Source organism: Channa argus, chromosome 4, assembly GCF_033026475.1.
Source record: "Channa argus isolate prfri chromosome 4, Channa argus male v1.0, whole genome shotgun sequence".
Classification (NCBI taxonomy): domain Eukaryota; kingdom Metazoa; phylum Chordata; class Actinopteri; order Anabantiformes; family Channidae; genus Channa; species Channa argus.
Genome location: NC_090200.1, coordinates 789,009 through 816,868, shown reverse-complemented (window position 1 = coordinate 816,868; position 27,860 = coordinate 789,009). Strand labels below are relative to the sequence as shown.

Here is a 27,860-nt window from a genome sequence, read left to right as displayed (position 1 = left end):
TTACTCTCATGAAGTCTTAGAATAGAACTTTTTATTTAAAGAGTAACTTGTGTCTGAATTACAGAACAAAGTAACACAGACAGAAGGAGCAGATGCAGCCAGTTCAGTGTTACTGCAGTGATATGAGCTGATGATCCAGGAGCAGGACTTGTTGCTGCTGCAGCACGTTCACCTGCAACATGAACAGAAAAGAGGTTCAGCTCATCATCTGAGGACAATTCCGACTCTTTAATTGGTGCATCTGAACAAACACAGGGACATTTTAGGCCTGTTAAACCTGAGTAATTCATTTAGTAAGAACATTATTATTACAAATGTACCAAAGTCAGAGCAGATTTGAAAACACTGTGGTCTTAAACCCTCCAAATGTTACATGTCAGATGCTTTGTCACATTAAATGATCATCATTGCTAACAGTATGCTTTTAATGTTGTGGATGGTCAGTGTACACTGACATTCATGATGACCATGTGATGTAGTTGATGTTGAAGTGAGTGAAACCAATCGAGTGCAGCAGGTGTCAGCGTTTAAATAAAAGTCAATTCATCCAAAACAAAAATGAAAAGTCAATTCAGAAGCTGATGGGCTCAGTATAAACACTGTGATCCTTCCTAAAGTTCTCTTTAAACTAACCTAAGACACTCAGCTGAACTCTCTGCTCCACGTCCACCACTGGGACGTGACACTCGTAGACGCCATTGTCCAGCTGCTGCACTTTCTTCAGGATGATGGAGAAGTTTCCGTCTTTGTACAGGTCAGGAAAACTTTCCACTCGACCTCTGAACTTCTGGTGCTGGAATGAATTATCTGCTTTACTCTTCTTTATGATCAACACAGGGCTGTTGTCTTTGTCCCTCCAGAAGATGGAGAGTGTCTCAGGTGGAGGATTATGTCCTTTGTAGACACAGGGCAGCAGGGCGTCTTCTCCTGTAAAACGCTCGATGACTTTCAGGCAGCTCACTGTAAGAAAACACCAATGTTTCCTTGAAACAGTCAGATAGAAATCACAGCAGTACAGAGACAGATGTCTGCTGAACAACAGGACAGTTTGTCCACACAGCAACTGACACAAATGTTCACTGACTTAAAACACGGTAAACTTCAGTCACATCTATAATTATATGAAATTCATATCTCTGCCACAATTGAATACAAACCATTTTTAAGAACAAACATATTTTGTTCTTCTGTATTTCCTGTTACAATACAGTGAATCTCTTTGGGATCTGGGATCAGGACGTTGACCTGCTGAAGCTCAGCCTGGTTTTCTGATGAGATCTGGATCCATATATGAAATGTGAGTAAAGTGCTAAAGTGCTTCATGTTCACATGATTCCTTTCATACTTTGTTGCTGAAGTTGTGATAAGTGTTTTCAGTGATCTGGAAAGTTGTTTTATCTGCTAGTCTGAGATGCACAGCTCCTGTCTCTCGTTGAGGAAACATCTGACATCACTCTCGTGATTATTTCTTTCATTTCTAGTTATGTTTACCGTGTTTGACACTATGAAAGGGATTGTAGTGATTTTCTAACATGTTCCGAGTTTCAAGAGAACATTTCTGAAGTATTCTGAGTAAGTTAAAGCCAATTCTTGCTGAGTATGTTAGAGTGTGTGTGTTAGTGGAGTTCCAGCTCTGTCATAGGGAAAAACCCTTCCAGAGCCAATATGGGTCAACTGTGGTCTCTCATTTACTTTACTGCACATAAGGTGATGTATCTTGTTCTGCTATGAGTTATAGGAGCATTCATGGAGGTAAAATGATTATTAATGCTAACTGAAACTTCTCAGTACACCTGAGTTCACCTACTGTACCTAAAATGTACACATCTTAAATGAGCCTCAATAAGAAACTAGAATTAGCACTTCCCTATTGTTTTTATACAGGTCTATGCGAATGGACCTGTGCCTGAAACAGCTGTGGCCAAGAAATCCAAACAGAAACAGCTCAGCAGCTGTAGATGTTCACATTTCCTCTTGTCTCAGAAGTTTAATGTTGTAATGTTGTAAGAAATTGTTGTAAGAAATTGTTGTAAGAAATGTGGGAATCTCAGCACCTAAAGCTGCAGAACACAGAGAAACTTACCTGCAGTCAAAGAGAAACTCACAAAAATGTAGATCACTGAGAATCTGTGGAGGAGAAAAACAAGTTAGTGAATAATTCAACACATGATCAACGTCATGAAACTATACTCAGGTAAAAAACAATCAGTAGAACTTGATATGATCTGAATGATTGTGATGCTCTGATTTAAACAAATCCTTCACTAAATCACTTTATACAGAGATGATTGGTCAAATGCAGCTGATGTTACAGATGTTTGTTGTCGTAAAACTAAAAGCAGATTTGTAAAAATGTTTGTCTGCAGCTCATCACACAGGAATCATCCTTTTCTGCAGAAGTAGAAGTTTTTATGTTCAGGTGAACTAACTGCACTTTGCCTATTTGTAAAGTCAAACTGTTCAGTATTAGTGTTTTAAAAATGTGTTACTGCTCCCTTTCACTTTTGTTCTCTACAGCTCAAGACCCTCTGCACTGTTACATATTCCATCCATGTCCAGCTGCCAGCTGAAGGCCACATCAAAGCTCTGCTTCCAGAAAACCATCACACAGCATGAAATAGAAAACAGAGAAAAGCATTTTTGCAGTGTGTTGGTTGGCAGGCTGCCAGTCACACACCACGATGAAACGCTATTTGGTCTGTAAGAGTAAGAAACATCCAGCTGCAGCAGCCATCTTCCCTCCCCCTGTCTCATTATTGCAAAACTGGCAAAACACATCAAGTGAGGAAACTGCTGCAGAGATACAGAAACAGTTGGAGGTCATTCTTACGATTAACAAAGACACCTTCCTCAGTGAACCACAGTTGTAACATAACCAATTTGTTCATCACTTCACCTGAATGTTCTCTCAGTGGAAGCTGAGTCAGAACTTAACTGTCCTGGGTTTTAGACAGACGTCTCTAACATGGAGACAAACAGAAACCACACCCAGGTTTGAGGACACATCAGCTGTCAGTGGAGACTCTGATAGTTTTTAGTTTTGACACTTTTCTAACTAATTCTTCCCTTTTGGAAACAGCTTGATTATTTCAATGATCCCAGCAGAGGACGTTTGGGCCTTTGGATCATTCTAATCCTAAATGAAGCAAACTGCTTCAGTTTACATGTTACTTCCTCCTCAGGAATCAGACTGTGCTTCATTTTATTGTGAAATGGCTCATTCCGTGTATATCAGGTGTTAGAATCAGGTGTGAGCTCAGTTCCAGTCTGATGCAGCTGCTTAAACTCAGCTAACATTAATTAAACCAAGTAAAGTGACTTTCTGTAGGTTGAGGAAGTTCAACAATAGCTACACAAATGTCCGTTAGCCGTTAGCTGAATGTCTCTTTCCGTCAACAGGAGTCCCACCCTGGACATTGTCCCTCCTCCCGTTAACAAACCTCATTAAGTTGCTCATGATGACTCCGTTTCCTCCACAGGGTTAAAAGTCAAAAACTTCGTCTTTAACAATTATTTTCAGTTTTCTGACATTAGCTACAACATCCACACATTAGAACGTAACGTACGCAGGCTGCTTTTCCCCGTACGTCACATATACGTCATACAAATTAAAGCAGAAGCTTATTTCCTGTCCTCCATTTTATTTTTCCTTTTTAATTTTAGGACAATCAGTCATTTCTCACCTTCACCTTCTGTAAAACATCCTTTAAATTCTAGAAATACATTCACTTTTCAGCACTGTAGTCAGACTGACTAAGACCCATAGTTCTGTTGAGCAGAACAGAACAGATTCTCCATTTGTAGCAGAAAAAGTCCCAGTTTTCCAAACCAAAAAGTCAAATTCAAACAATTCTTTCCCACAAATTAAATTCAATAAAAACAGATTTAACATTTTTCCAAACAGCTGTTTATTTATGTGCTTTTTATACTTTATGCTCTCATAATAAAACCACTCAAAAAACTATCTTGACTGAAATTCGGTTGTTTCCATGACACTAAATACCAAACTTCTTCAACAGGCTGCAGATTGTACTTCAAGTAGTACTGCACTAAAGAAAACCATGTTTACCAGTACTGACTGTGGTGTTGATATGAATGAATGAGTCTAGTTGAGATCAGATGTGTAAACTCTCAAACAGCACAGACAGACTGACAGACAGACACACACACACACACACACACACACACACTTAAAATTATCATGTGGAAATAATGTGTAAAAAAAGAAAACACATTTTTTAAGAGAGCAGAAGTTGAGCAGGCTCAGAACCATCCAGAGCTACAAACCTGAGACAGATGTTTGTTCCTGTCTGACTGTTGGATCTTCTTCTGGATAATGATGGAGGATGAAGATTCCTGTCTTTTACTCCTTTAATCCCCCAAAGACGTTGATCTTCCATCATAACTAAATGAATGTGTAATTACCACCACTGATGGTGACGAGTTTGACTCTTTCTCTCCTGTCTGTGAAAAACCACTACAACAACATTAATGTTTAATTCTATTTCTAAACCTTCACCTTCAGAAAGTCACCGGTACCTGCTAAAACTAAGTAAAGATTCTAGGTAAAAATAACTTGAACGAGTCAAGACCACGTTACTGCTGCTCTGCTGAGTGACTGCTTAGTCCTATAAGTAGTAACAAGTATTGAAACGTTTGTGCTGAAGACAGTGATCAGAGGTTCGTGACAGCACAAGCACATGGAACAAACTGTGGTTAGCTGGTGGTAACATGATGAGGGAACTTTAATTTCTCACACACACTGTGCACAAACCACAGCTGCCAGCCTGCTAACTTCCCCAGACTATGACGAGGCCTCCACCACACCAGACTTTCAGTAAGGCTGAGGCAACGTCTCTGCAGGATCACCTGTCCAGAGGGGACACTGTGCACTGAGGACAGAGACACACATGTAAGTTTGATCTTAACTTACAGGAGAGATGAATCCAAATAAACTGAGAGTTTGAATAACTGGATGAAAAATAGACGGACCAGGACCAGGAGACAAGTAGGTGAATGACCAGGTGAGCGGAGGCAGGATGTTGACGTGACTGAGGGGAGTGGTTTCACTGAGGCTCAGGGTATAGAAGAGACAAAGGTTGGCTGGGAGTCTCACAGTCAGAGAGGACAGAGAGACGATAGGACACTTTTATTTCTACAGTCCAACATCGGTCAGTACTTGAAGTACACTTACAGCCTCACTCCAGAAGATAATAAGAAAACTTAACAAGCTAGAGAAGCCTCATAGGACCAAAACTAATCCAAACACCAGGGACAAGTGATGAAACTGGGGTCAATCTGAGCTCAGGAGGTGGAGCAGCCGGTGAAGAAATGGATGTCTGTGCACTGAAACACACAGGAGTAACAGTTACTGTAGTAATAGTAATAGTACTAATAGGATTGTAGTAGTACAGTGAGTAACATCAGTAAGTATTTCCGGTGTCTGTATACTTTTGTGCAGTTTGTTCTTGCTTCCTGACACTTCTTTGTCCCGTCCCCAGACCTGATCACCTGACTCTGTCCCCAGCTGTCCACTTCTCCCTGACCACTGTTTGCTGGAGTAGTAGTAGCAGTAGTAGTAGCAGTAGTAGCAGCAGTAGTAGTAGTAGTAAAAAGGCTGGATAGGTGTTTGCAGGCCAAAGAATGTGGCCACACTAAGTTCAGACACATGTCCCATAACTGCAGGACAGAGGACAGAATGCTGCACAAGTTGGAAGAGTTTACAGGCAGAACACTGAAACACGATGGGAATTCTGTGATGTGGGACAAACTGTGGTATCATTACATAAGTACCTGCTCTGCTGCTTTTGTACTTTTACTTCATGGGAGCTGAGTTTTCTGATGAAGTACAGTCTGCAGTTCTCTGATGTTGGTGATTGTGAAGCTGTTTCCCAAAGTCTCACAATCACCAGCAGGATCATCCAAAGCAGATCCATGATCAGGTTCAGTATCAGAAACTAGAGAGACTCTAAACCAGCACAGCTCTGACCTGATGCTGCTCAGTCCTTCACACTGAGACAAGTTCTTCACTTCCTACTTCACACCTTGATTGTTGTATGTAAAGTCTGACTAAATCTATCACAGACACAAAGTCAGGATCAGCACAAAGTGATCAAACAGAAGCACTGGGAGTGTTTGTGTGAATAGAACATATATTTCATGTTATTTGATGTTTTTGGGTCACTGATATCATTTTGTCTTCTCTTGTTGACACTAGTAAAGTAACTGTGCTTTTTAATATGTGTGATTCTTCTGCACAATGATGTGAGAAAACTGGATGAAAGATTAACATTTTAGAGGAGAGATATTATGACACCAGTAACAAAAACAGAGCTCAAAGCAAAGACATTTCCTGTAGCTGCATGTCTTTTTATACAAACCATTCCAGCAACACCAGTATTACAACGGTAGTAAACACAGTGAGTTTCAGTGGTGGTAGTAACAGCAGTACTGATACAAGAAGCAGTATTTGTTTTACTAACTGTGAAAATAAAGGCAGCTGAGAAATAGCAGTATTCAGTGGGGTAGAAGTAGTAGTACTAGTAAGAGCAGGAGTAAAAAGTATCAACGGTAGAATCTCGTGTCACAAACATGTTGCAGAGATTTGTAACTTCGCAGGAACGTTGACACCACACAGACCCACGGAGCCCGTTTGGTTTGGTTTTATCTCACATTTTCACAATGACGTGAGATGAGGTAACTCTGTGTCTGCTCCCTTCAGTGGATGCAACACAGTTAGACAAGGACGTATTTTATGTCCCCTTCTTTTTAGTGTTTCTGTGGAGGATTTATCAAAGCTTTTGACTGACTGTGTGCACAAACGTGGCGTCTAACGATGGGATGAGGCTGCTGCTCAAGGAGCCACGTCACATTTCTGTTAGTGTGTCAACCTGCTGTGTAGTGGAATCTCATGTACAGATGTATGTGTAGGATAATAGACTCTGTAAACAGAACATAAACTAAGCTCAGGTTCTTCTCTCAAATGTGGAACCGTTGGTGTCTCAGTCGATACGTAAAATATGGGATATTACAAAAAAGGCAAAAAAAGATGTTGATGAAACATAATATTTATTTCACATTTGTCAGGTACAAATATTCCTTCATCAGGAATTACAGTTATTTCATAACTTGTAAAGATGGATACAAATGTTTGCACCAAAATCATTTTATTTTATTTGACTCTAACATCTATTTTATCACTGTCACTGAATATTTGTTGTTCCCATCCTCGTCCACACCTGCTAAGCAAAGCTGAATAAAAGAGAATCTTCCCTGTGAATGTAAATGTTTTCTTATGTATTTGTTAGGTCAGCAATAACATAAATAGCAAAAAATACAAAAAAAAATCCCAACTGCTTTATTAATATATATATATATATATATATATATATATATATATATATATATATATATATATATATATATATATATATATATATATATATATATATATATATATATATATATATATATATATATATATATATATATATATATATATATATATATATATATATATATATATATATATATATATATATATGTCCTTACAGCAGGACACCAATGAGAAACAAAAACTACTAAACCCAAATGAACACTAGGATCTGTGACTGATCACCGGAGGAGCCAGAGTGAACAGTGCTTTGCATGAACCCTGGAACAGAAAACAAAGTCCAGTCTCAACCTCCACTGAAAGAATCAGTGTAGAGAAGAACTGAACACAGCGGCTCCTATGGTGACTGACGCCAGATTCAATTAAAACTGGTCAGCATAGATACCAGGTGAGTTTTAAAGAAGTTTCTAATCTAATTTTGTTGAGCTCAAGTTGCCAAACTTGGTTGAATAGTCTGTTAGAATCGGACGACTCCTAGTCGATTGGGGAGGATAAGTGACATTGATCGATAGCCCGAGTGGGCTAATGGCTCCTAGCTAGTTGAGTATAAAGGGAAACAGCCAAGTTGGACGAAGGGGCCAAACAAATAAAGCTGGTGTATTGGGAGCTTTAAAAAGATACCCTCACCCTCATAGAGACGTCTGCGTTGAAGGCCGGGCACGGACGGGGGCTTGGACCTCGTAGGGTCCGATTGTTGAGATTATGAAAACCAAGTATGGTGACAAAAGTCTTAAATGTTTGAAAATATGGATTTAGGACTTTGGCTTTTCTCAAGGAGGTTGCTTTAATAAAATAAGCAAACAAAATTAGAGGAAGAAGAAAAAAAAAGTTAAATCAAGAAAAGAAACTGAAGACTAAAAAGACAAACAGATGTGTAACTTACATAATGTTAAATATGTAAACAAAGAAAAATGAAGTAGAGTTTAGGGAAAGAAGACGACGGAGGGGAAACAAAACTCTTATGACAACTGCACCACACAGAACAGATGATGCTTCAGTAGAAAACACTCACAACCACCATATTCTCCCAGTGTGTCTTCTCTCTGTCCACAGATCACAGCACTGAAACTGGACGCTGGCTTGGACTCCTACCCGTCAGTGCTGACACAACCACCACCGCAAGGACACAATGAACAACGAGTGCAACAACAACCACCACCTGACTCCACCACATCTCCGTCCTCATCCTCCGTCCTCATCACCAAAGTCATCGCCAGTGGCAAACTGACGGGAGGAGGAAAAGCAGGTGTCCCGGGGACAGTTGCTGATGACTGACCTAAAGGAGGGAGGTGATGCACACTGACACATGAAAACATGCTTACACACACACACACACACACACACACACACACACACACTGATTTGCAAACTGCAATGAAGACATTCTTGCTCAGACCTGCACTGATAATTTGCCAGACAAATGCAATGAAAACTGCTTGATAAAGCTCGAACATGCTGGAATAAATGTGGATTTGACTGAGCAATGTGTTTAAGATCAGAGCTAAATTTAAATCAGAGTTTAAATGCTGAGGGAGAGAGTCAATGTCCTGAACACACTCAGAAAGTGGAAGATAAAGAGGTGATTTTTTTTTTTGGTAGGCAGTGGAACAATTAGTTCAGTATTAAACGTTGCAAAATGAGCAGTGTACATGTTGGTGTTTCTGGAAAACCACAAAAAGAGTATTTGGCTCAGTCATTGTCTTGTGCTAATTCTCATGATCGATCTTTTTAAACATGCATTCATGTTGTCAGAATTATGCCCCATAAATTTGACATATCTAATGATTAAGTTGTGGATCTATCTGATGTCTACATCAGAAGTAATGCAAATGTTCGATAATTCAAAAATTTAAAAACACACCATGATGAATTATGGCCCTGATTCTCTGTTATATGTGTATGAATGGAAGCTGCAGCCGTCTGTCTGTCTTGTTCATGTCAGAAAGTGATTTACATTGTAAGCACATGTTTCACATGGCCCTGATGTTCCTTATGAACAAAGACTGAATTCAGTGAAGTGTTTAATTGGTCTGATCACTTATGTGCTGTCTCTCTGAATGAGGAACAAAACTGTTTCTATGATTTTCCAAATGCTGTTCCCCATATTTTCATTAGCTCAGAATAAGACAGGTGGAAAATTCAGGCTATTTTGTCAAAAGTGTTCTTCTGTACATGGTTGGTAGCAACTTGAGGTTGAACCAGCTGTGATGTGTTCAGTGTGTAGCTGCCTACAGGAAGGATTTTAGTTCTGTTTTCATGTTTGTGCCTGAGCAGTAAAACACACACACTTTTTCCTTATCAGAAATAGTGGCAACAACACGAGGTGAAAAAGGTGCAAGCAGAGAGCAGAGGGTTAGGATCAGATGAGCTAGTGATTCTTTCCTGTGTGAATCAACTCAGATTTGAATATTTCCCAGTAAAAGGGCTTGAAGATGCCTTTTTATAGAGTAGGTCACATATTAATACACCCTGACATCACAGTGATCTTAATGTGACCTGTGATAACCTGTAAATGAAAAACATTAAGCTCTAAAACAAAAAGCCACTGATGGAATTACATCGGTTTTTGAATTGCTAAAGAAAAGCAGCCGTATTTGTATCTTGTGAATATTTACTGATAAAGATGTGTGATATTGATAGTGGAAAGTGGAGATTTGCTCAGGATTTGCGAGCAGTAAAAAAAGCTCTGGAAGTATTAAATCCACAACCAAATAACTTCTTGGTTGCTGAATTGGATGATGTATTTTTCTCATTCTGTATACGGACTATGTGGACTGTTTTTTACCTGAATTAAATTTTTACCTGAATGAGAGCACATCTTCCATCTGATCAACCATTTGATTTCATTGAGTTGATGGCCTATTGAGAGAAGAGATATTATGTTGTTATGACTGACATGTACTCAAAACAAATTTGAAGAAAGTCTCCTTGGACTGAAGTTTCTCCGGTTGTTTTAATGAACAAAATAGTTTGGGAAATCTCCAAATTTGAGAAAATGATATGTTGCAAAAATGCCAGACGTTGTCTTCTGCTTTGTTTCAAATACATTAGCAGGTGAAGGACATTCTTTCTATTCCAACTCAAGGATTTCTAGGAGGTGGAACAGACCTTTCCAAATGATGCACACAACCACACAGCAGTAAAAGAGGTGGATGTACACCACCCACTGAAGGAAGGGGACAAAGAGGACGAGTGCAAGTGCCTGCACTCTGAGTCTCCAAGCCACGAAGAAGGAAGCAACAGTGAGAACAACACCATGAAGGACAGAATGAGACTCCTTGTGCCACAGTACACTGGTCGAGTAAAACACATGCTTTGAAAGACATGTGGTGAATCTGCAGAGGAAAACCACAACAGACTCCGTCCCAGAACGTGTAAACAGGTGATGTTTGGAATTGAAGGTAGGAATCGAACATGACATGTCCCCACTCTCCAGGGAGGAAGTGCAGTGCCCATAAAAGATAATTTGATGGAAAATTAGAAACCAAATAGCTGCAGGATATTAAAATGTTGATTGGATGAATTACATATGAATTCTATGAATCACACCTCTGATGCTGTAGAACACCTGGTGGAGCAGCTGGCAGAACAGGATGGACCTGCTATATTGTCTTTGCTTACTTCTACACTTGAACATGCAATGTTTTACATTTTACAGGTGTTGTCTTATCCCATGAGTAAGAGGTCTGATTATGCTATGACTCATCAGATGGGACTCAGTGATATAACATCTGCAAAGAATTTAGTTCCTCTTATAACCTGATGTTGACCTGTACACAGATGTGTAAATATGCTCTATACTTTGTAATCTGTGCTTAGCTCTGTACCCCAGTGATGTCTGTCACACAAAAACAGTACCTGTATATTGAATCTTTATGAATTTGTGCATCTGATGACTTCTGTTGTTTGTCTTGTGATTAAAATGTCATCAAAAAGAGGGAATTGTGATGGAAAATCAAGTCTAATTAAATGATGATTACATTTAATTCTTAGCATTTTACCTAGTTTTACCTAGCTGCTAATAGCAACTTGTACTCAGTGTACTTTTGAAGAATGTTTAAAAGATTGTATGTTGTTCAAACTTTGTCTCATATATAAGTGTTTTGTCTTGAAGTGTTTGAGAATGTTCTGCCCAGCAACAGAAGGTTCTAAATCTATGTGTGATGTATGAAGCTTGAACTGAATAGGATGGAGAACTGAAGCTCTGTCGATGTTCTTCTCTCTTGCAAGATAATAAAACCCTAAAAGACGTCCTGATGTTGAAGCTTCTTTATTAATTACACTTGAGGTGTCTAAGACCAGATATTTTCATTTTTGCCATGACAGAGTTCAAAAAACAAGAATCAGGAATCCAAATACACACGTCAGGTAAACCAGGGAACAGGTGAGAACAATCAAGCTGATTAATTAACATGAGGCAGGAAGCAGGTAAACGGGGCTACAAAATAAAAGTCCTGGGCAGGAAGTGCAACTGAAGTCCAGATCATGACACAGATAAATGTAGGGTTCATGTGTGATCAATGTCAGAGCTGTCAGACAGTTTTAAGTTGAACAGCAGTTGAACAGAATAACAGAGATCAGAGTCAGATGGAGGGAGTTCAGTGTTACTCCAGTGATATGAGCTGATGATCCAGGAGCAGGACTTGTTGCAGCACGTTCACCTGCAACATGAACAAGAGAAAACAGCTTTAACACGTCATCTGAGGACAATTCAGACTCTAGTTACTGTATCTGAACAAACCCAGGGAAACAAAAACTGGCAAAACACATCAAGTGAGGAAACTGCTGCAGAGACACGGAAACAGTTGTTGCCTGAGCTCAGGACGTCATTGGAACATATGGAATATGGAACGATTGGAGAAAGACTCTTCCCTCAGAGAACCACAGTTAGAACATAACCGTTTCATTCATCACGTCACCTTTGCATTAGACTTGAACAATGATCATGAAACATTTCCTTTCTGTTTCAGCTTCTGCAGCCAACAAAGTCAACATTCAGCTGCTGTGTGCATTAATATTTGACACCACCTCAAACTGACCTTCAGAACATGATCATACAGTAGTTCACATGTGGCCTGTTGGCAGGAATTTAAATACTGTTCACACTTACTGACATGAACTTTAGAATCAAACATTAACATTTGTCTGCTCCTTGTTGTGTTTTCACATTTAACTTGCTTCTCTTTCTGTGCAACCTGTGGCTTCATGTTAGTGAAAATAGAGATGTGGTTCCTGAGAACCACTGAGACCTGAATGTGGTTTAGGTCTTGTCACGACAACTGTTCTCTCAGTGGAAGCTGAGTCAGAACTGAACTGTCCTGGGTTTTAGACAGACGTCTCTAACATGGAGACAAACAGAAACCACAGCCAGGTTTGAGGACACATCAGCTGTCAGTGGAGACTCTGATAGTTTTTAGTTTTGACACTTTTCTAACTAATTCTTCCCTTTTGGAAACAGCTTGATTATTTCAATGATCCCAGCAGAGGACGTTTGGGCCTTTGGATCATTCTAATCCTAAATGAAGCAAACTGCTTCAGTTTACATGTTACTTCCTCCTCAGGAATCAGACTGTGCTTCATTTTATTGTGAAATGGCTCATTCCGTGTATATCAGGTGTTAGAATCAGGTGTGAGCTCAGTTCCAGTCTGATGCAGCTGCTTAAACTCAGCTAACATTAATTAAACCAAGTAAAGTGACTTTCTGTAGGTTGAGGAAGTTCAACAATAGCTACACAAATGTCCGTTAGCCGTTAGCTGAATGTCTCTTTCCGTCAACAGGAGTCCCACCCTGGACATTGTCCCTCCTCCCGTTAACAAACCTCATTAAGTTGCTCATGATGACTCTGTTTCCTCCACAGGGTTAAAAGTCAAAAACTTCGTCTTTAACAATTATTTTCAGTTTTCTGACATTAGCAACAACATCCACACGTTAGAACGTAACGTACACAGGCTGCTTTTCCCCGTACGTCACATCTACGTCATACGCATTAAAGCAGAAGCTTATTTCCTGTCCTCCATTTTATTTTCCCTTTTTAATTTTAGGACAGTTATTTCTCACCTTCACCTTCTGTAAAACATCCTTTAATTTCTAGAAATATGTTTCTGCATGTTGGCCTCCATCTTGTTCCGAATTTGAATATTATCTCATCAAAACAACAACAAAACAAAAACAAAACAAAAACAACAACAGATTCTACATTTGTGGCAGAAAAGGTCACTTTCCTCATTTTCCAAAACACAAAGTCAAATTCAAACATGTTTATCCTCCAAAAGAAATTCAATAAGAACAGATTTAACTCTTTCTAATGCATTTTTCCAAACAGCTGTTTATTTATGGTTTTTTAGGACCTGTCCCGTCTCATATTCTGATTCATATTAAAATGAGTTCACTCAGTCAAACTAGAGAACAAGGTAAAGTTTAAACTCCAGTCCTTTATCTCTCTGAGGCCTCAGGATCCTTCACTACCATCTCAGGGGAATAATTTACTGTATGTGGAAAAACCACAACATGTCTCCACAGGACCAACGGAGGAAAATTCCTGCAGATGAAACTATGTATCACAGTCCATCAACAGTGTTATTGTACATGAACCAACAGCAGCAGAGAGAAGAGGGAATGAAACATGTGTCTACATGCAGACAGACAAAAGATCCAGATCAGATCAGATCTGGAAACTACAGCAACACAGTTTACTCAACTCTGTCTCCAAAAAATCCTGTTTCCATACAACTACACTGTCACAGCTTTTAGTAGTTATGGTTTTTACAAACATAATGATCAGATGTTGGTAATTTACATCAGACTAATACAAAGTATTAAGTAAAAGTACAAGTACTCAGCTAAAAATAGTAAAAGTACCTCATTACAGGTTCAAGTCCAAAATACTAAAGTTGTTCAACAGGCTGCAGATTGTACTTCAAGTAGTACTGCACTGAAGAAAACCATGTATTTCACCAGTACTGACTGTGGTGTTGATATGAATTCAATTCAATTTCAATTTATTTATAAAGCACCAATTCACAGCAAAGTCATCTCAAGGCACTTTACATAATAAAGAGCACAGAGATATGAATGAATGAGTCTAGTTCAGATCAGATGTGTAAACTCTCAAACAGCTGATCTGATGAAGTCGCCCCAAGCTTTTCATTTCCTGTGAGGAGCAGCGATTCCTCCTGAGGAGCACGATGAGACACCAGCTCAGCATCAAAGCCCAGAGTTAGTGAGTTTGATGGAACCAGATCCTGGAGCTGATTCATTGAACCCAGTTTAAAAGTCCATCTTTAATGTTCTGGCCCTGGCTGGTAAACACTGGGACACTGTTTGTCCAGTAGACGTTGACTTTCTCACATTGAACTTGAGCCTGAATCCCACATGTCTTTATATGTGTGAGCATCTGAAGGTGAAATAAGCTGTTTTCATGCTCATGTGGTTGATGCTGCAAACCAACCAAGTTTCACTTTTTTCAGTGCATCTTGCAGCAGCTCACAGTTCACAGACACATGTTAATCTTTAACCAAGCAGCTCAGTCAAACCTCAGTAGAAATGTTCTCAACTGTTTTCTCCTCTGTGTGTTTTTACTGTAAACTTCATTATATTAACTGAACTAAATCCTCTTTTGTGACGCGTATGATTACAGCTGTAAACCAGCAGCAGGATGAGCTCAGTGAACCATGAGAGGAATCAGCAGGTTGCAGAGGTGAGAGAGTTTGTGTAGAAGTTTAAAGAAGGTAAATATGAATCTGTCACTTTCATTTAAAAGACTAAACTCACATCTGGTGGTTTCAGATGGGTTTGGAAAAACAAAGAAATGTTTTTTTATTTTTTATTTTCTTGTTTCTCTTCTCTATTTTATTAGGAAGTGCAGCCTTTGGTTTTAACATCTCTATGAGAAGTACATTCAGATGGATTTTGTTGTAAACTGACAGTTAATCACATGACAAATCGTTGCAGCTCTTGTTCCCGTTTCACTTGTTTGTTAGCTTGTCTCTCCGGGACAGGAGTCCAGGTCAGCCCTCACGTTACCTTGACTCATAGCAGCTGCCTGAGGTTAAACAGAACAGGTTTGTATTTAGGCTGTGAAGGAATTCATCCAGCTGTTCACTACCTTCATCCCAGTGTTTCCCTGCTGCCTCTTCACCAGCACCTACATACACCTGAAACTAGAACTGGAATATTTTTAAGCTGTAAGAAAGCTACAGACACTTTGAAGGAACCTTATCAAAGTAAACTTAAAGCAAGGAAGCTTTTACTTTAACGGAAGACGTTGCACTTTATTTAATAGATGCAAAAGCCAACAGCAAACAATACAAGTGTTCAAAATGATAAAATCACTAGAAGAATCAGTCACAAATGTCTATTCTTGTTGTGTCTTAAATATGCATAAGCATGATGTGATTATCTGCTTCCCTTCTCTGTATTGGACTCTCATCTCCAGGCCTGATGGCCTAACTGCCCATGACAGTCTCACCAGGTCAGGTGGAGTCTGGGATTTCTTCTGCTGGTCTCAGTGAGTGACACAGTGTCTCCATGCAGTTGAAGGACGAGCAAAGAACAAGGGTTTTAATACTCTTGTTCCTTAGCTTCTGTCAGTCACACTTGTATCGTGAGGCCTAAAAGGCTTTTCAGGTTCCCATCGATGTCTGTTTTTCAGGCCTCTTTGACTCTGACAGAGGGAGACAGATTACTGCTGAAAACTAACAGCACCTTCTGCATAAAAAGACCTTAAAGCACCAGGCTGCAGGAGCCTTTTAGGTTCAACGTGACTTTAACCACAGGTGGTTTGTTAACGAGGTAACTGAGCTGCTGGGAGAGAAGCTGCAGTGTTACATGTCTGTGTGTGGTCACACAAGATGAGAGAAATAAAAGTGTTCACATGAACAGAATCAGTCTGAGGAAACTCGTGTCACCACTTCAGTGTCTGAACAAACCACACACAATCATCCTGACACAGCGTCTGATGACTGATTACACAGCAGCAGGAGACTGACGCTCACTGAAGAGACACACTACAGGAATCTGTAGTGACAACAGACAAACACACAGCTCACTTCTTTACAGCTACAATTACTTTGGTTTGACAAAGCAAATGTAACTTCATAGATTAAAGACACTGAGAACACACACAGTTACACAACTCTCCACATGTTCAGACAAACAATAAAGCTGCAAAACTCCCCTCATGCAGAAGAATGAGAGTCTCTGGCTTGAAGCTGTGCAGCAACTCAGTAACAAGGTGCACAACATAAAAACGTAGAGATATTAAATGAGTTGTGCTCATTGACAGTATTAGTATATACAGCACAGAAGGATCTGACAGGGACCTGTGGGGAAAGCTGGACCTAAATAGTGAGGGGAACAGGTGCAAACAATAAAGAGAGATAACGAAAGGTAAAGCTAGAGGAAAGGACTAGGAACAGGAAGCAGGAAAAAGGGGACTACAAAATAAAAGTTTGGGGCAGGAAGTAGAACTGAAGTCCAGTTCATGATGGAAAAGTTTGTCCTGAGCTTTGACCATCAGTTTGGTTTTAAACACAGATATCTCACATTTTCACAATGACGTGAGATGAGGTAACTCTGTGTCTGCTCCCTTCAGTGGATGCAACACAGTTAGACAAGGACGTATTTTATGTCCCCTTCTTTTTAGTGTTTCTGTGGAGGATTTATCAAAGCTTTTGACTGACTGTGTGCACAAACGTGGCGTCTAACGATGGGATGAGGCTGCTGCTCAAGGAGCCACGTCACATTTCTGTTAGTGTGTCAACCTGCTGTGTAGTGGAATCTCATGTACAGATGTATGTGTAGGATAATAGACTCTGTAAACAGAACATAAACTAAGCTCAGGTTCTTCTCTCAAATGTGGAACCGTTGGTGTCTCAGCCGATATGTAAAATATGGGATATTACAAAAAAGGCAAAAAAAGATGTTGATGAAACATAATATTTATTTCACATTTGTCAGGTACAAATATTCCTTCATCAGGAATTACAGTTATTTCATAACTTGTAAAGATGGATACAAATGTTTGCACCAAAATCATTTTATTTTATTTGACTCTAACATCTATTTTATCACTGTCACTGAATATTTGTTGTTTCCATCCTCGTCCACACCTGCTCAGCAAAGCTGAATAAAAGAGAATCTTCCCTGTGAATGTAAATGTTTTCTTATGTATTTGTTAGGTCAGCAATAACACATAAATACCAAAAAAAAAAAAAATCCCAACTGCTTTTATTAATATGTATATATTTCATCATTCATTCATTACATTAATGGCCACATTGTCACAATTTTGTATAAGGACAGACCCAAGTGAAGAAACAGTGAGAGAAGTAAACTGATAACCAAGTTTATTTAAAAAAAACTCAACAACTAAAGATCAGTCCTGACAGCAGGACACCAATGAGAAACAAAAACTACTAAACCCAAATGAACACTAGGATCTGTGACTGATCACCGGAGGAGCCAGAGTGAACAGTGGTTTGCATGAACCCTGGAACAGAAAACAAAGTCCAGTCTCAACCTCCACTGAAAGAATCAGTGTAGAGAAGAACTGAACACAGCGGCTCCTATGGTGACTGACGCCAGATTCAATTAAAACTGGTGAGCATAGATACCAGGTGAGTTTTAAAGAAGTTTCTAATCTAATTTTGTTGAGCTCAAGTTGCCAAACTTGGTTGAATAGTCTGTTAGAATCGGACGACTCCTAGTCGATTGGGGAGGATAAGTGACATTGATCGATAGCCCGAGTGGGCTAATGGCTCCTAGCTAGTTGAGTATAAAGGGAAACAGCCAAGTTGGACGAAGGGGCCAAACAAATAAAGCTGGTGTATTGGGAGCTTTAAAAAGATACCCTCACCCTCATAGAGACGTCTGCGTTGAAGGCCGGGCACGGACGGGGGCTTGGACCTCGTAGGGTCCGATTGTTGAGATTATGAAAACCAAGTATGGTGACAAAAGTCTTAAATGTTTGAAAATATGGATTTAGGACTTTGGCTTTTCCCGAGAAGGTTGCTTTAATAAAATAAGCAAACAAAATTAGAGGAAGAAGAAAAAAAAAGTAAAATCAAGAAAAGAAACTGAAGACTAAAAAGACAAACAGATGTGTAACTTACATAATGTTAAATATGTGAACAAAGAAAAATGAAGTAGAGTTTAGGGAAAGAAGACGACTGAGGGGAAACAAAACTCTTATGACAACTGCACCACACAGAACAGATGATGCTTCAGTAGAAAACACTCACAACCACCATATTCTCCCAGTGTGTCTTCTCTCTGTCCACAGATCACAGCACTGAAACTGGACGCTGGCTTGGACTCCTACCCGTCAGTGCTGACACAACCACCACCGCAAGGACACAATGAACAACGAGTGCAACAACAACCACCACCTGACTCCACCACATCTCCGTCCTCATCACCAAAGTCATCGCCAGTGGCAAACTGACGGGAGGAGGAAAAGCAGGAGGGAGGTGATGCACACTGACACATGAAGACATGCTTACACACACACACACACACACACACACACACACACAGACACTGATTTGCAAACTGCAATGAAGACATCCCTGCTCAGACCTGCACTGATAATTTGCCAGACAAATGCAATGAAAACTGCTTGATAAAGCTCAAACATGCTGGAATAAATGTGGATTTGACTGAGCAATGTGTTTAAGATCAAAGCTAAGTTGTGGATCTATCTGATGTCTACATCAGAAATAATGCAAATGTTCGATAATTCAAAAATTTAAAAACACACCATGATGAATTGTAGCCCTGATCTCTATTATATGTGTATGAATGGAAGCTGCAGCCGTCTGTCTGTCTTGTTCATGTCAGAAAGTGATTTACATTGTACAGCACATGTTTCTCATGGCCCTGATGTTCCTTATGAACAAAGACTGAATTCAGTGAAGTTTGAGAAATTGACTGAAGTGTTTAATTGGTTTGATCACTTATGTGCTGTCTCTCTGAATGAGGAACAAAACTGTTTCCATAATTTTCCAAATGCTGTTCCCCATATTTTCATTGACTAAATCAGAATAAGACAGGTGGGAAAATTCAGGCTATTTTGTCAAAAGTGTTCTTCTGTACATGGTTGGTAGCAACTTGAGGTTGAACCAGCTGTGATGTGTTCAGTGTGTAGCTGCCTACAGGAAGGATTTTAGTTCTGTTTTCATGTTTGTGCCTGAGCAGAAAACACACACACTTTTTCCTTATCAGAAATAGTGGCAACAACACGAGGTGAAAAAGGTGCAAGCAGAGAGCAGAGGGTTAGGATCAGATGAGCTAGTGATTCTTTCCTGTGTGAATCAACTCAGATTTGAATATTTCCCAGTAAAAGGGCTTGAAGATGCCTTTTTATAGAGTAGGTCACATATTAATACACCCTGACATCACAGTGATCTTAATGTGACCTGTGATAACCTGTAAATGAAAAACATTAAGCTCTAAAACAAAAAGCCACTGATGGAATTACATCGGTTTTTGAATTGCTAAAGAAAAGCAGCCGTATTTGTATCTTGTGAATATTTACTGATAAAGATGTGTGATATTGATAGTGGAAAGTGGAGATTTGCTCAGGATTTGCGAGCAGTAAAAAAAGCTCTGGAAGTATTAAATCCACAACCAAATAACTTCTTGGTTGCTGAATTGGATGATGTATTTTTCTCATTCTGTATACGGACTATGTGGACTGTTTTTTACCTGAATTAAATTTTTACCTGAATGAGAGCACATCTTCCATCTGATCAACCATTTGATTTCATTGAGTTGATGGCCTATTGAGAGAAGAGATATTATGTTGTTATGACTGACATGTCTTCTTCTTCTTTTCCTTTCGGCTGCTCCCTTTCAGGAGTCGCCACAGCGAATCATGTGCCTCCATCTAACTCTATCCTCTGCATCCTCTTCACTCACACCAACTAACTTCATGTCCTCCCTCACTACATCCATAAATCTCCTCTTTGGTCTTCCTCTAGACCTCCTGCCTGGCAGCTCCAACCTCAGCATCCTTCTACCGATATATTCACAGTTTCTCCTCTGAACGTGTCCAAACCACCTCAATCTGGCCTCTCTGACTTTATCTCCAAACATCTAACATGAGCTGTCCCTCTGATGTACTCATTCCTGATCCTGTCCATCCTCGTCAGTCCCAAAGAGAACCTCAACATCTTAAGCTCTGCTACCTCCAGCTCTGCCTCCTGTCTTTTCTTCAGTGCCACTGTCTCTAAGCCGAACAACATTGCTGGTCTCACCACCGTCTTGAACACCTTTCCTTTCATTCTCGCTGATACTCTTTTATCACACAACACACCTGACACTTTTCTCCACCCGTTCCAAACTGCCTGCACTCGCCTCTTCACCTCTTTTCCACACTCACCGTTGCTCTGAACCGTTGACCCTAAGTACTTAAAGTCCTGCACCTTCTTCACCTCTGCTCCCTGTAACCTCACCATTCCACCTGGGTCCCTCTCATTGACACACATGTATTCTGTCTTGCTGCGGCTAAGCTTCATTCCTCTGTTTTCCAGAGCAGACCTCCACCTCTCTAGATTTTCCTCCACCTGCTCCCTGCTCTCACTACAAATAACAATGTCATCTGCAAACATCATAGTCCAGGGAGATTCTTGTCTAACCTCATCTGTCAGTCTGTCCATCACCAGAGCAAACAAGAAGGGGCTCAAAGCCGATCCTTGATGCAGACCCACCTCCACCTTGAACTCCTCTGTCACACCTACAGCACCTCACCACTGTCTTACAGCTCTCATACATGTCCTGCACCACTCTAACATACTTGCCACTTGCATACTGCCACTCCAGACGTCCTCATACAATACCACAGCTCCTCTCTCGGCACCCTGTCATACGCTTTTTCTAAATCTACGAAGACACAATGCAACTCCCTATGACCCTCTCTGTACTTCTCCATCAGCATCCTCAAAGCAAATACTGCATCTGTTGTACTCTTTCTAGGCATGAAACCATATTGCTGCTCACAAATGTTCACCTCTGCCCTTAGCCGAGCTTCCACTACTCTTTCCCACAACTTCATTGTGTGACTCATCAGCTTTATTCCTCTGTAGTTGCCACAGCTCTGCACATCTCCCTTGTTCTTAAAAAATGGTACCAGTACACTTCTCCCCAAGTCCTCAGCATCCTCTCACTCTCCAAGATCTTGTTAAACAAACTAGTCAAAAACTCTACTGCCACCTCTCCTAGACACTTCCATACCTCCACAGGTTTGTCATCAGGACCAACTGCCTTTCCACTCTTCATCCTCTTCAATGTCCTCCTCACTTCACTCTTACTAATCTTTGCTACTTCCTGCTTCACAACAGTCACCTCTTCTACTCTTCGTTCCCTTTCATTTTCCTCGTTCATCAACTCTTCAAAGTTCTCCTTCCATCTTCCCATCACACTACTGGCACCTGTCAATACATTTCCATCCTTATCTTTAATCACACTAACCTGCTGCACATCCTTTCCATCTCTATCTCTTTGTCTGGCCAACCTGTACAAATCCACCTCTCCCTCTTTAGTGTCCAACCTAGCATACAAGTCCTCATATGCTCTTTGTTTGGCCTTTGCCACCTCTATCTTCACCTTACGCTGTATCTCCCTGTACTCCTGTCTACTCTCTTCAGTCCTCTCAGTGTCCCACTTCTTCTTAGCTAACCTCTTTCTCTGTATACACTCCTGAACTTCCTGTTATGACTGACATGTACTCAAAACAAAATTGAAGAAAGTCTCTTTGGACTGAAGTTTCTTCGGTTGTTTTAATGAACAAAATTGTTTGGGAAATCTCCAAATTTGAGAAAATGATATGTTGCAAAATTGCCAGACGTTGTCTTCTTCTTTGTTTCACATACATTAGCAGGTGAAGGACATTCTTTCTACTGAAGGTGAACTGAAGGATTTCTAGGAGGTGGAACAGACCTTTCCAAATGATGCACACAACCACACAGCAGTAAAAGAGGTGGATACACACCACCCACTGAAGGAAGGGGACAAAGCCTGTGGGCAAAGAGGACGAGTGCAAGTGCCTGAGTCTCCAAGCCACGAAGAAGGAAGCAACAGTGAGAACAACACCATGAAGGACAGAATGAGACTCCTTGTGCCACAGTACACTGGTCGAGTAAAACACATGCTTTGAAAGACATGTGGTGAATCTGCAGAGGAAAACCACAACAGACTCCGTCCCAGAACGTGTAAACAGGTGATGTTTGGAATTGAAGGTAGGAATCGAACATGACATGTCCCCACTCTCCAGGGAGGAAGTGCAGTGCCCATAAAAGATAATTTGATGTAAAATTAGAAACCAAATAGCTGCAGGATATTAAAATGTTGATTGGATGAATTACATATGAATTCTATGAATCACACCTCTGATGCTGTAGAACACCTGGTGGAGCAGCTGGCAGAACAGGATGGACCTGCTATATTGTCTTTGCTTACTTCTACACTTGAACATGCAATGTTTTACATTTTACAGGTGTTGTCTTATCCCATGAGTAAGAGGTCTGATTATGCTATGACTCATCAGATGGGACTCAGTGATATAACATCTGCAAAGAATTTAGTTCCTCTTATAACCTGATGTTGACCTGTACACAGATGTGTAAATATGCTATATACTTTGTAATCTGTGCTTGTGTTTGAGAATGTTCTGCCCAGCAACAGAAGGTTCTAAATCTATGTGTGATGTATGAAGCTTAGAACTGAATAGGATGGAGAACTGAAGCTCTGTCGATGTTCTTCTCTCTTGCAAGATAATAAAACCCTAAAAGACGTCCTGATGTTGAAGCTTCTTTATTAATTACACTTGAGGTGTCTAAGACCAGATATTTTCATTTTTGCCATGACAGAGTTCAAAAAACAAGAATCAAGAATCCAAATACACACGTCAGGTAAACCAGGGAACAGGTGAGAACAATCAGGCTGATTAATTAACATGAGGCAGGAAGCAGGTAAACGGGGCTACAAAATAAAAGTCCTGGGCAGGAAGTGCAACTGAAGTCCAGATCATGACACAGATAAATGTAGGGTTCATGTGTGATCAATGTCAGAGCTGTCAGACAGTTTTAAGTTGAACAGCAGTTGAACAGAATAACAGAGATCAGAGTCAGATGGAGGGAGTTCAGTGTTACTCCAGTGATATGAGCTGATGATCCAGGAGCAGGACTTGTTGCAGCACGTTCACCTGCAACATGAACAAGAGAAAACAGCTTTAACACATCATCTGAGGACAATTCAGACTCTAGTTACTGTATCTGAACAAACCCAGGGAAACAAAAAGTGGGAAAACTCCTGACAGCATCCTGTAAAACTTGGAGACTGAGCTGAAAACAACCCAAACACTCAAATCATGTCCTCTGACAAGGAAATTCCTCTGAAGCATCATCTAAAGTGACATGTTTCTGATAACAGAGGATAGTTTGTATTACAATGAGCACAGAGCAGGATTTTGTTCTTTCATATCTGCCTGTGTTTAAAAAACGGTTTCACATGTGGAAATTTCAAAGTCTTCATTCTGTATTTTGTCTGTTCTTCACTGACCAGATGCTGCAAATGAGTGATATCATTTTAAAATGCTGATTATATGCATCTAAATGGGTTTTTATTGTGTTTTTATTATATCTTGGTTATTGTTCAAATGTGATTATTGCTGAAGCAACTGTAGGAGTCAATATTTACAATTAATTTGAAATGTATTTGTTGTTATTTATCCTTTGTTATCAATTGTTACATGGAGAATTTTGTTTCATGGGAAGCAGGAACAATGGGCCAAGTAGGATTCATATACACCTGGTTACCTGCTAGGATACATTTATTTAATTATCAATCTGATTGAAGCTTTGATTAAATTCCTTTTTTCTAGCACATGGGACAAACACGGCCGATCATCAGCCTCATAGCAACTTTGGGTTTGTTGTATTTGAAATCACTACACCCACTGTGTCCATGACAACAGAAAACAGATGACAGATCAACTAGATGAACACAGATCCACGACTTTAGATGTGACTGTGAATCTGAAATCAAGTTGAAAGCCTGGGAATGTAACAAAGTGCTGTTTTTAACGTACTTGTGTCATAAACTGTGCTGGTGTTGTGTCAGATCTGATCAGCTGCAGCATCCAATCCACAAAAGGTTTCCAATAAAATGACGTGTGGGCTTCCGTTAAGGACGAGCTTGTGTATCCTGACTTATCATACTCATAACATGATGGACTCAGTATGAATATGTGGGTGTGATACTTTATGTTCACTTTACACACAACTCACCTGTGACAGTGACCTGGACTCGCTGCTCAAACTTCACTTTAGGGACAAAGCAGTAATAAGATCCACTGTCTGACTGCTGGACCTTCTTCAGGAGGATGGAGAAGTTTCCCTTCTTGTACTGATCAGGGAAACTTTCCACTCGACCTTTAAACTTCTCATGCTGGGATGAATAATCTGGTTTACTTTGTTTTATGGTCAATACGTTGTCGTCATTTTTGTCCTTCCAGAAGACAGAAGAATTTGCTCCTGTGGACATGCAGGGCAGCAGGACGTCCTCTCTTATATAGCACGTTACTTGATCCTGGCAGCTCACTGAGAGAGAAGACAAATGTTTTCTTCCACTTGAAATAAATCAGACAAATACAGATATTGATGCTTAGCTGCAGACTGAACTAAAAGGTTTGACTGTAGAACAACAAGGACTGTTTTAATGTGTTTAACATCTTCTTCCTGACTTGGATTCTCTGCTGCTTTGTCCCTCACCTGTGACTCACTCTGAATAAAAGCATCTGCCAAATGACGAAATGTAAATGGTACATTTCAGTTGTTTTTCAGCAAAACTCCCACAAACTGTCTCAGTCTCTCAGATATGAACATGTTACTAAAAAGTACATTTCAGCTGGGAACCATTTGTGTCTCCCTCTGTTTCAGTCTGTGTTTCTGTGTCATGATGAGCTGATGAAGTCTGGATCTGCTGCCAGTCCAGAGGGAAACTGACCAAACACTGCCACTGAGGTCTGTTTTAGAGGTGTCATTATCTCTCCTCACATCCAACTCCTGTCCATCATCATCATCATCATCATCATCATCATCATCATCATCATCATCATCATCATCATCATCATCATTTCTGTCAATCTATTTCATCTATTTAATGCAGTGCAGACCACCACTGCTGAAAACTCAAGTGTCTTAAAGAAATGTGGGAATCTCAGCACCTAAAGCTGCAGAACACAGAGAAACTTACCTGCAGTCAAAGAGAAACTCACAAAAAAGTAGATCACTGAGAATCTGTGGAGGAGAAAAAACAAGTTAGTGAATAATTCAACACATGATCAACATCAGTAGAAACAATCAGTAGAACTTGATATGATCTGAATGATTGTGATGCTCTGATTTAAACAAATCCTTCACTAAATCACTTTATACAGAGATGATCTGCAAATGCAGCTGATGTTACAGATGTTTGTTGTCGTAAAACTAAAAGCAGATTTGTAAAAATGTTTGTCTGCAGCTCATCACACATGAATCATCCTTTTCTGCAAAAGTAGAAGTTTTTATGTTCAGGTGAACTAACAGCACTTTGCCTATTTGTAAAGTCAAACTGTTCAGTATTAGTGTTTTAAAAATGTGTTACTGCTCCCTTTCACTTTTGTTCTCTACAGCTCAAGACTCTCTGCACTGTTACATATTCCATCCATGTCCAGCTGCCAGCTGAAGGCCACATCAAAGCTCTGCTTCCAGAAAACCATCACACAGCATGAAATAGAAAACAGAGAAAAGCATTTTTGCAGTGTGTTGGTTGGCAGGCTGCCAGTCACACACCACGATGAAACGCTATTTGGTCTGTAAGAGTAAGAAACATCCAGCTGCAGCAGCCATCTTCCCTCCCCCTGTCTCATTATTGCAAAACTGGCAAAACACATCAAGTGAGGAAACTGCTGCAGAGACACGGAAACAGTTGATTCTTCCCAGATGTTGCCTGAGCTCAGGACGTCATTGGAACATATGGAATATGGAACGATTGGAGAAAGACTCTTCCCTCAGAGAACCACAGTTAGAACATAACCGTTTCATTCATCACGTCACCTTTGCATTAGACTTGAACAATGATCATGAAACATTTCCTTTCTGTTTCAGCTTCTGCAGCCAACAAAGTCAACATTCAGCTGCTGTGTGCATTAATATTTGACACCACCTCAAACTGACCTTCAGAACATGATCATACAGTAGTTCACATGTGGCCTGTTGGCAGGAATTTAAATACTGTTCACACTTACTGACATGAACTTTAGAATCAAACATTAACATTTTGTTTTTTAACAGTCTGTCTGCTCCTTGTTGTGTTTTAACTTTTAACTTCCTGCTCCTCCTGTACAACCTGTGGCTTCATGTTAGTGAAAATAGAGATGTGGTTCCTAAGAACCACTGAGGCCTGAATCTGGTTTAGGTCTTGTCACGACAACTGTTCTCTCAGTGGAAGCTGAGTCAGAACTGAACTGTCCTGGGTTTTAGACAGACGTCTCTAACATGGAGACAAACAGAAACCACAGCCAGGTTTGAGGACACATCAGCTGTCAGTGGAGACTCTGATAGTTTTTAGTTTTGACACTTTTCTAACTAATTCTTCCCTTTTGGAAACAGCTTGATTATTACAATGATCCCAGCAGAGGACGTTTGGGCCTTTGGATCATTCTAATCCTAAATGAAGCAAACTGCTTCAGTTTACATGTTACTTCCTCCTCAGGAATCAGACTGTGCTTCATTTTATTGTGAAATGGCTCATTCCGTGTATATCAGGTGTTAGAATCAGGTGTGAGCTCAGTTCCAGTCTGATGCAGCTGCTTAAACTCAGCTAACATTAATTAAACCAAGTAAAGTGACTTTCTGTAGGTTTAGGAAGTTCAACAATAGCTACACAAATGTCCGTTAGCTGTTAGCTGAATGTCTCTTTCCGTCAACAGGAGTCCCACCCTGGACATTGTCCCTCCTCCCATTAACAAACCTCATTAAGTTGCTCATGATGACTCAGTTTCCTCCACAGGGTTAAAAGTCAAAAACTTCGTTTTTAACAATTATTTTCAGTTTTCTGACATTAGCTACAACGTCCACACATTAGAACGTAACGTACGCAGGCTGCTTTTCCCCGTACGTCACATCTACGTCATACGCATTAAAGCAGAAGTTTATTTCTTATTAAACATTTCTTATAAAACATCCTTTAATTTCTAGAAATATGTTTCTGCATGTTGGCCTCCATCTTGTTCTGAATTTGAATATTATCTCATCAAAACAAAAACAACAACATATTTTCCATTTGTGGCAGAAAAAGTCACTTTCCTCTTTTTCCAAAACACAAAGTCAAATTCTAACAAGTTTTTCCTCCAAAATAAATTCAATAAGAACAGATTAACTCTTTCTAATGCATTTTTCCATACAGCTGTTTATTTATGGGTTTTTT

General features: G+C 40.0%; 1 protein-coding gene across 4 annotated transcripts; it reads right to left on the bottom strand.

The window, feature by feature from the left end:
- Positions 1-11: 11 nt before the first annotated feature.
- Positions 12-27,582, bottom strand: LOC137125549 (myelin protein zero-like protein 2). 4 transcript variants are annotated; one of them, XM_067501189.1, is made up of 4 exons: positions 27,405-27,582; positions 2,084-2,127; positions 634-960; positions 12-172 (listed from the first exon to the last, which is right to left on the bottom strand). In XM_067501189.1, the coding sequence occupies exons 1-4, from the start codon at positions 27,419-27,421 to the stop codon at positions 36-38; spliced, it is 525 nt and encodes a 174-aa protein (XP_067357290.1). In that variant the 5' UTR covers positions 27,422-27,582; the 3' UTR covers positions 12-35. The 4 variants fall into 4 exon arrangements, with proteins under 4 accessions (XP_067357290.1, XP_067357288.1, XP_067357289.1 ...); XM_067501187.1 differs by lacking the exon at positions 27,405-27,582 and adding an exon at positions 4,288-4,699; XM_067501188.1 differs by lacking the exon at positions 27,405-27,582 and adding an exon at positions 3,441-4,237.
- Between the last annotated feature and the right edge of the window lie 278 nt (positions 27,583-27,860).

Excerpts from the sequence above, each read along its gene's own strand:
- LOC137125549 (XM_067501187.1), bottom strand. The coding sequence starts at position 4,403 with ATGATGGAAGATCAACGTCTTTGGGGGATTAAAGGAGTAAAAGACAGG. Across the intron at positions 2,128-4,287 it reads GGAACAAACATCTGTCTCAG|ATTCTCAGTGATCTACATTT; the intron begins GTTTGTAGCTCT and ends TCTCCTCCACAG. Across the intron at positions 173-633 it reads AGTTCAGCTGAGTGTCTTAG|GTGAACGTGCTGCAGCAGCA; the intron begins GTTAGTTTAAAG and ends TTCATGTTGCAG.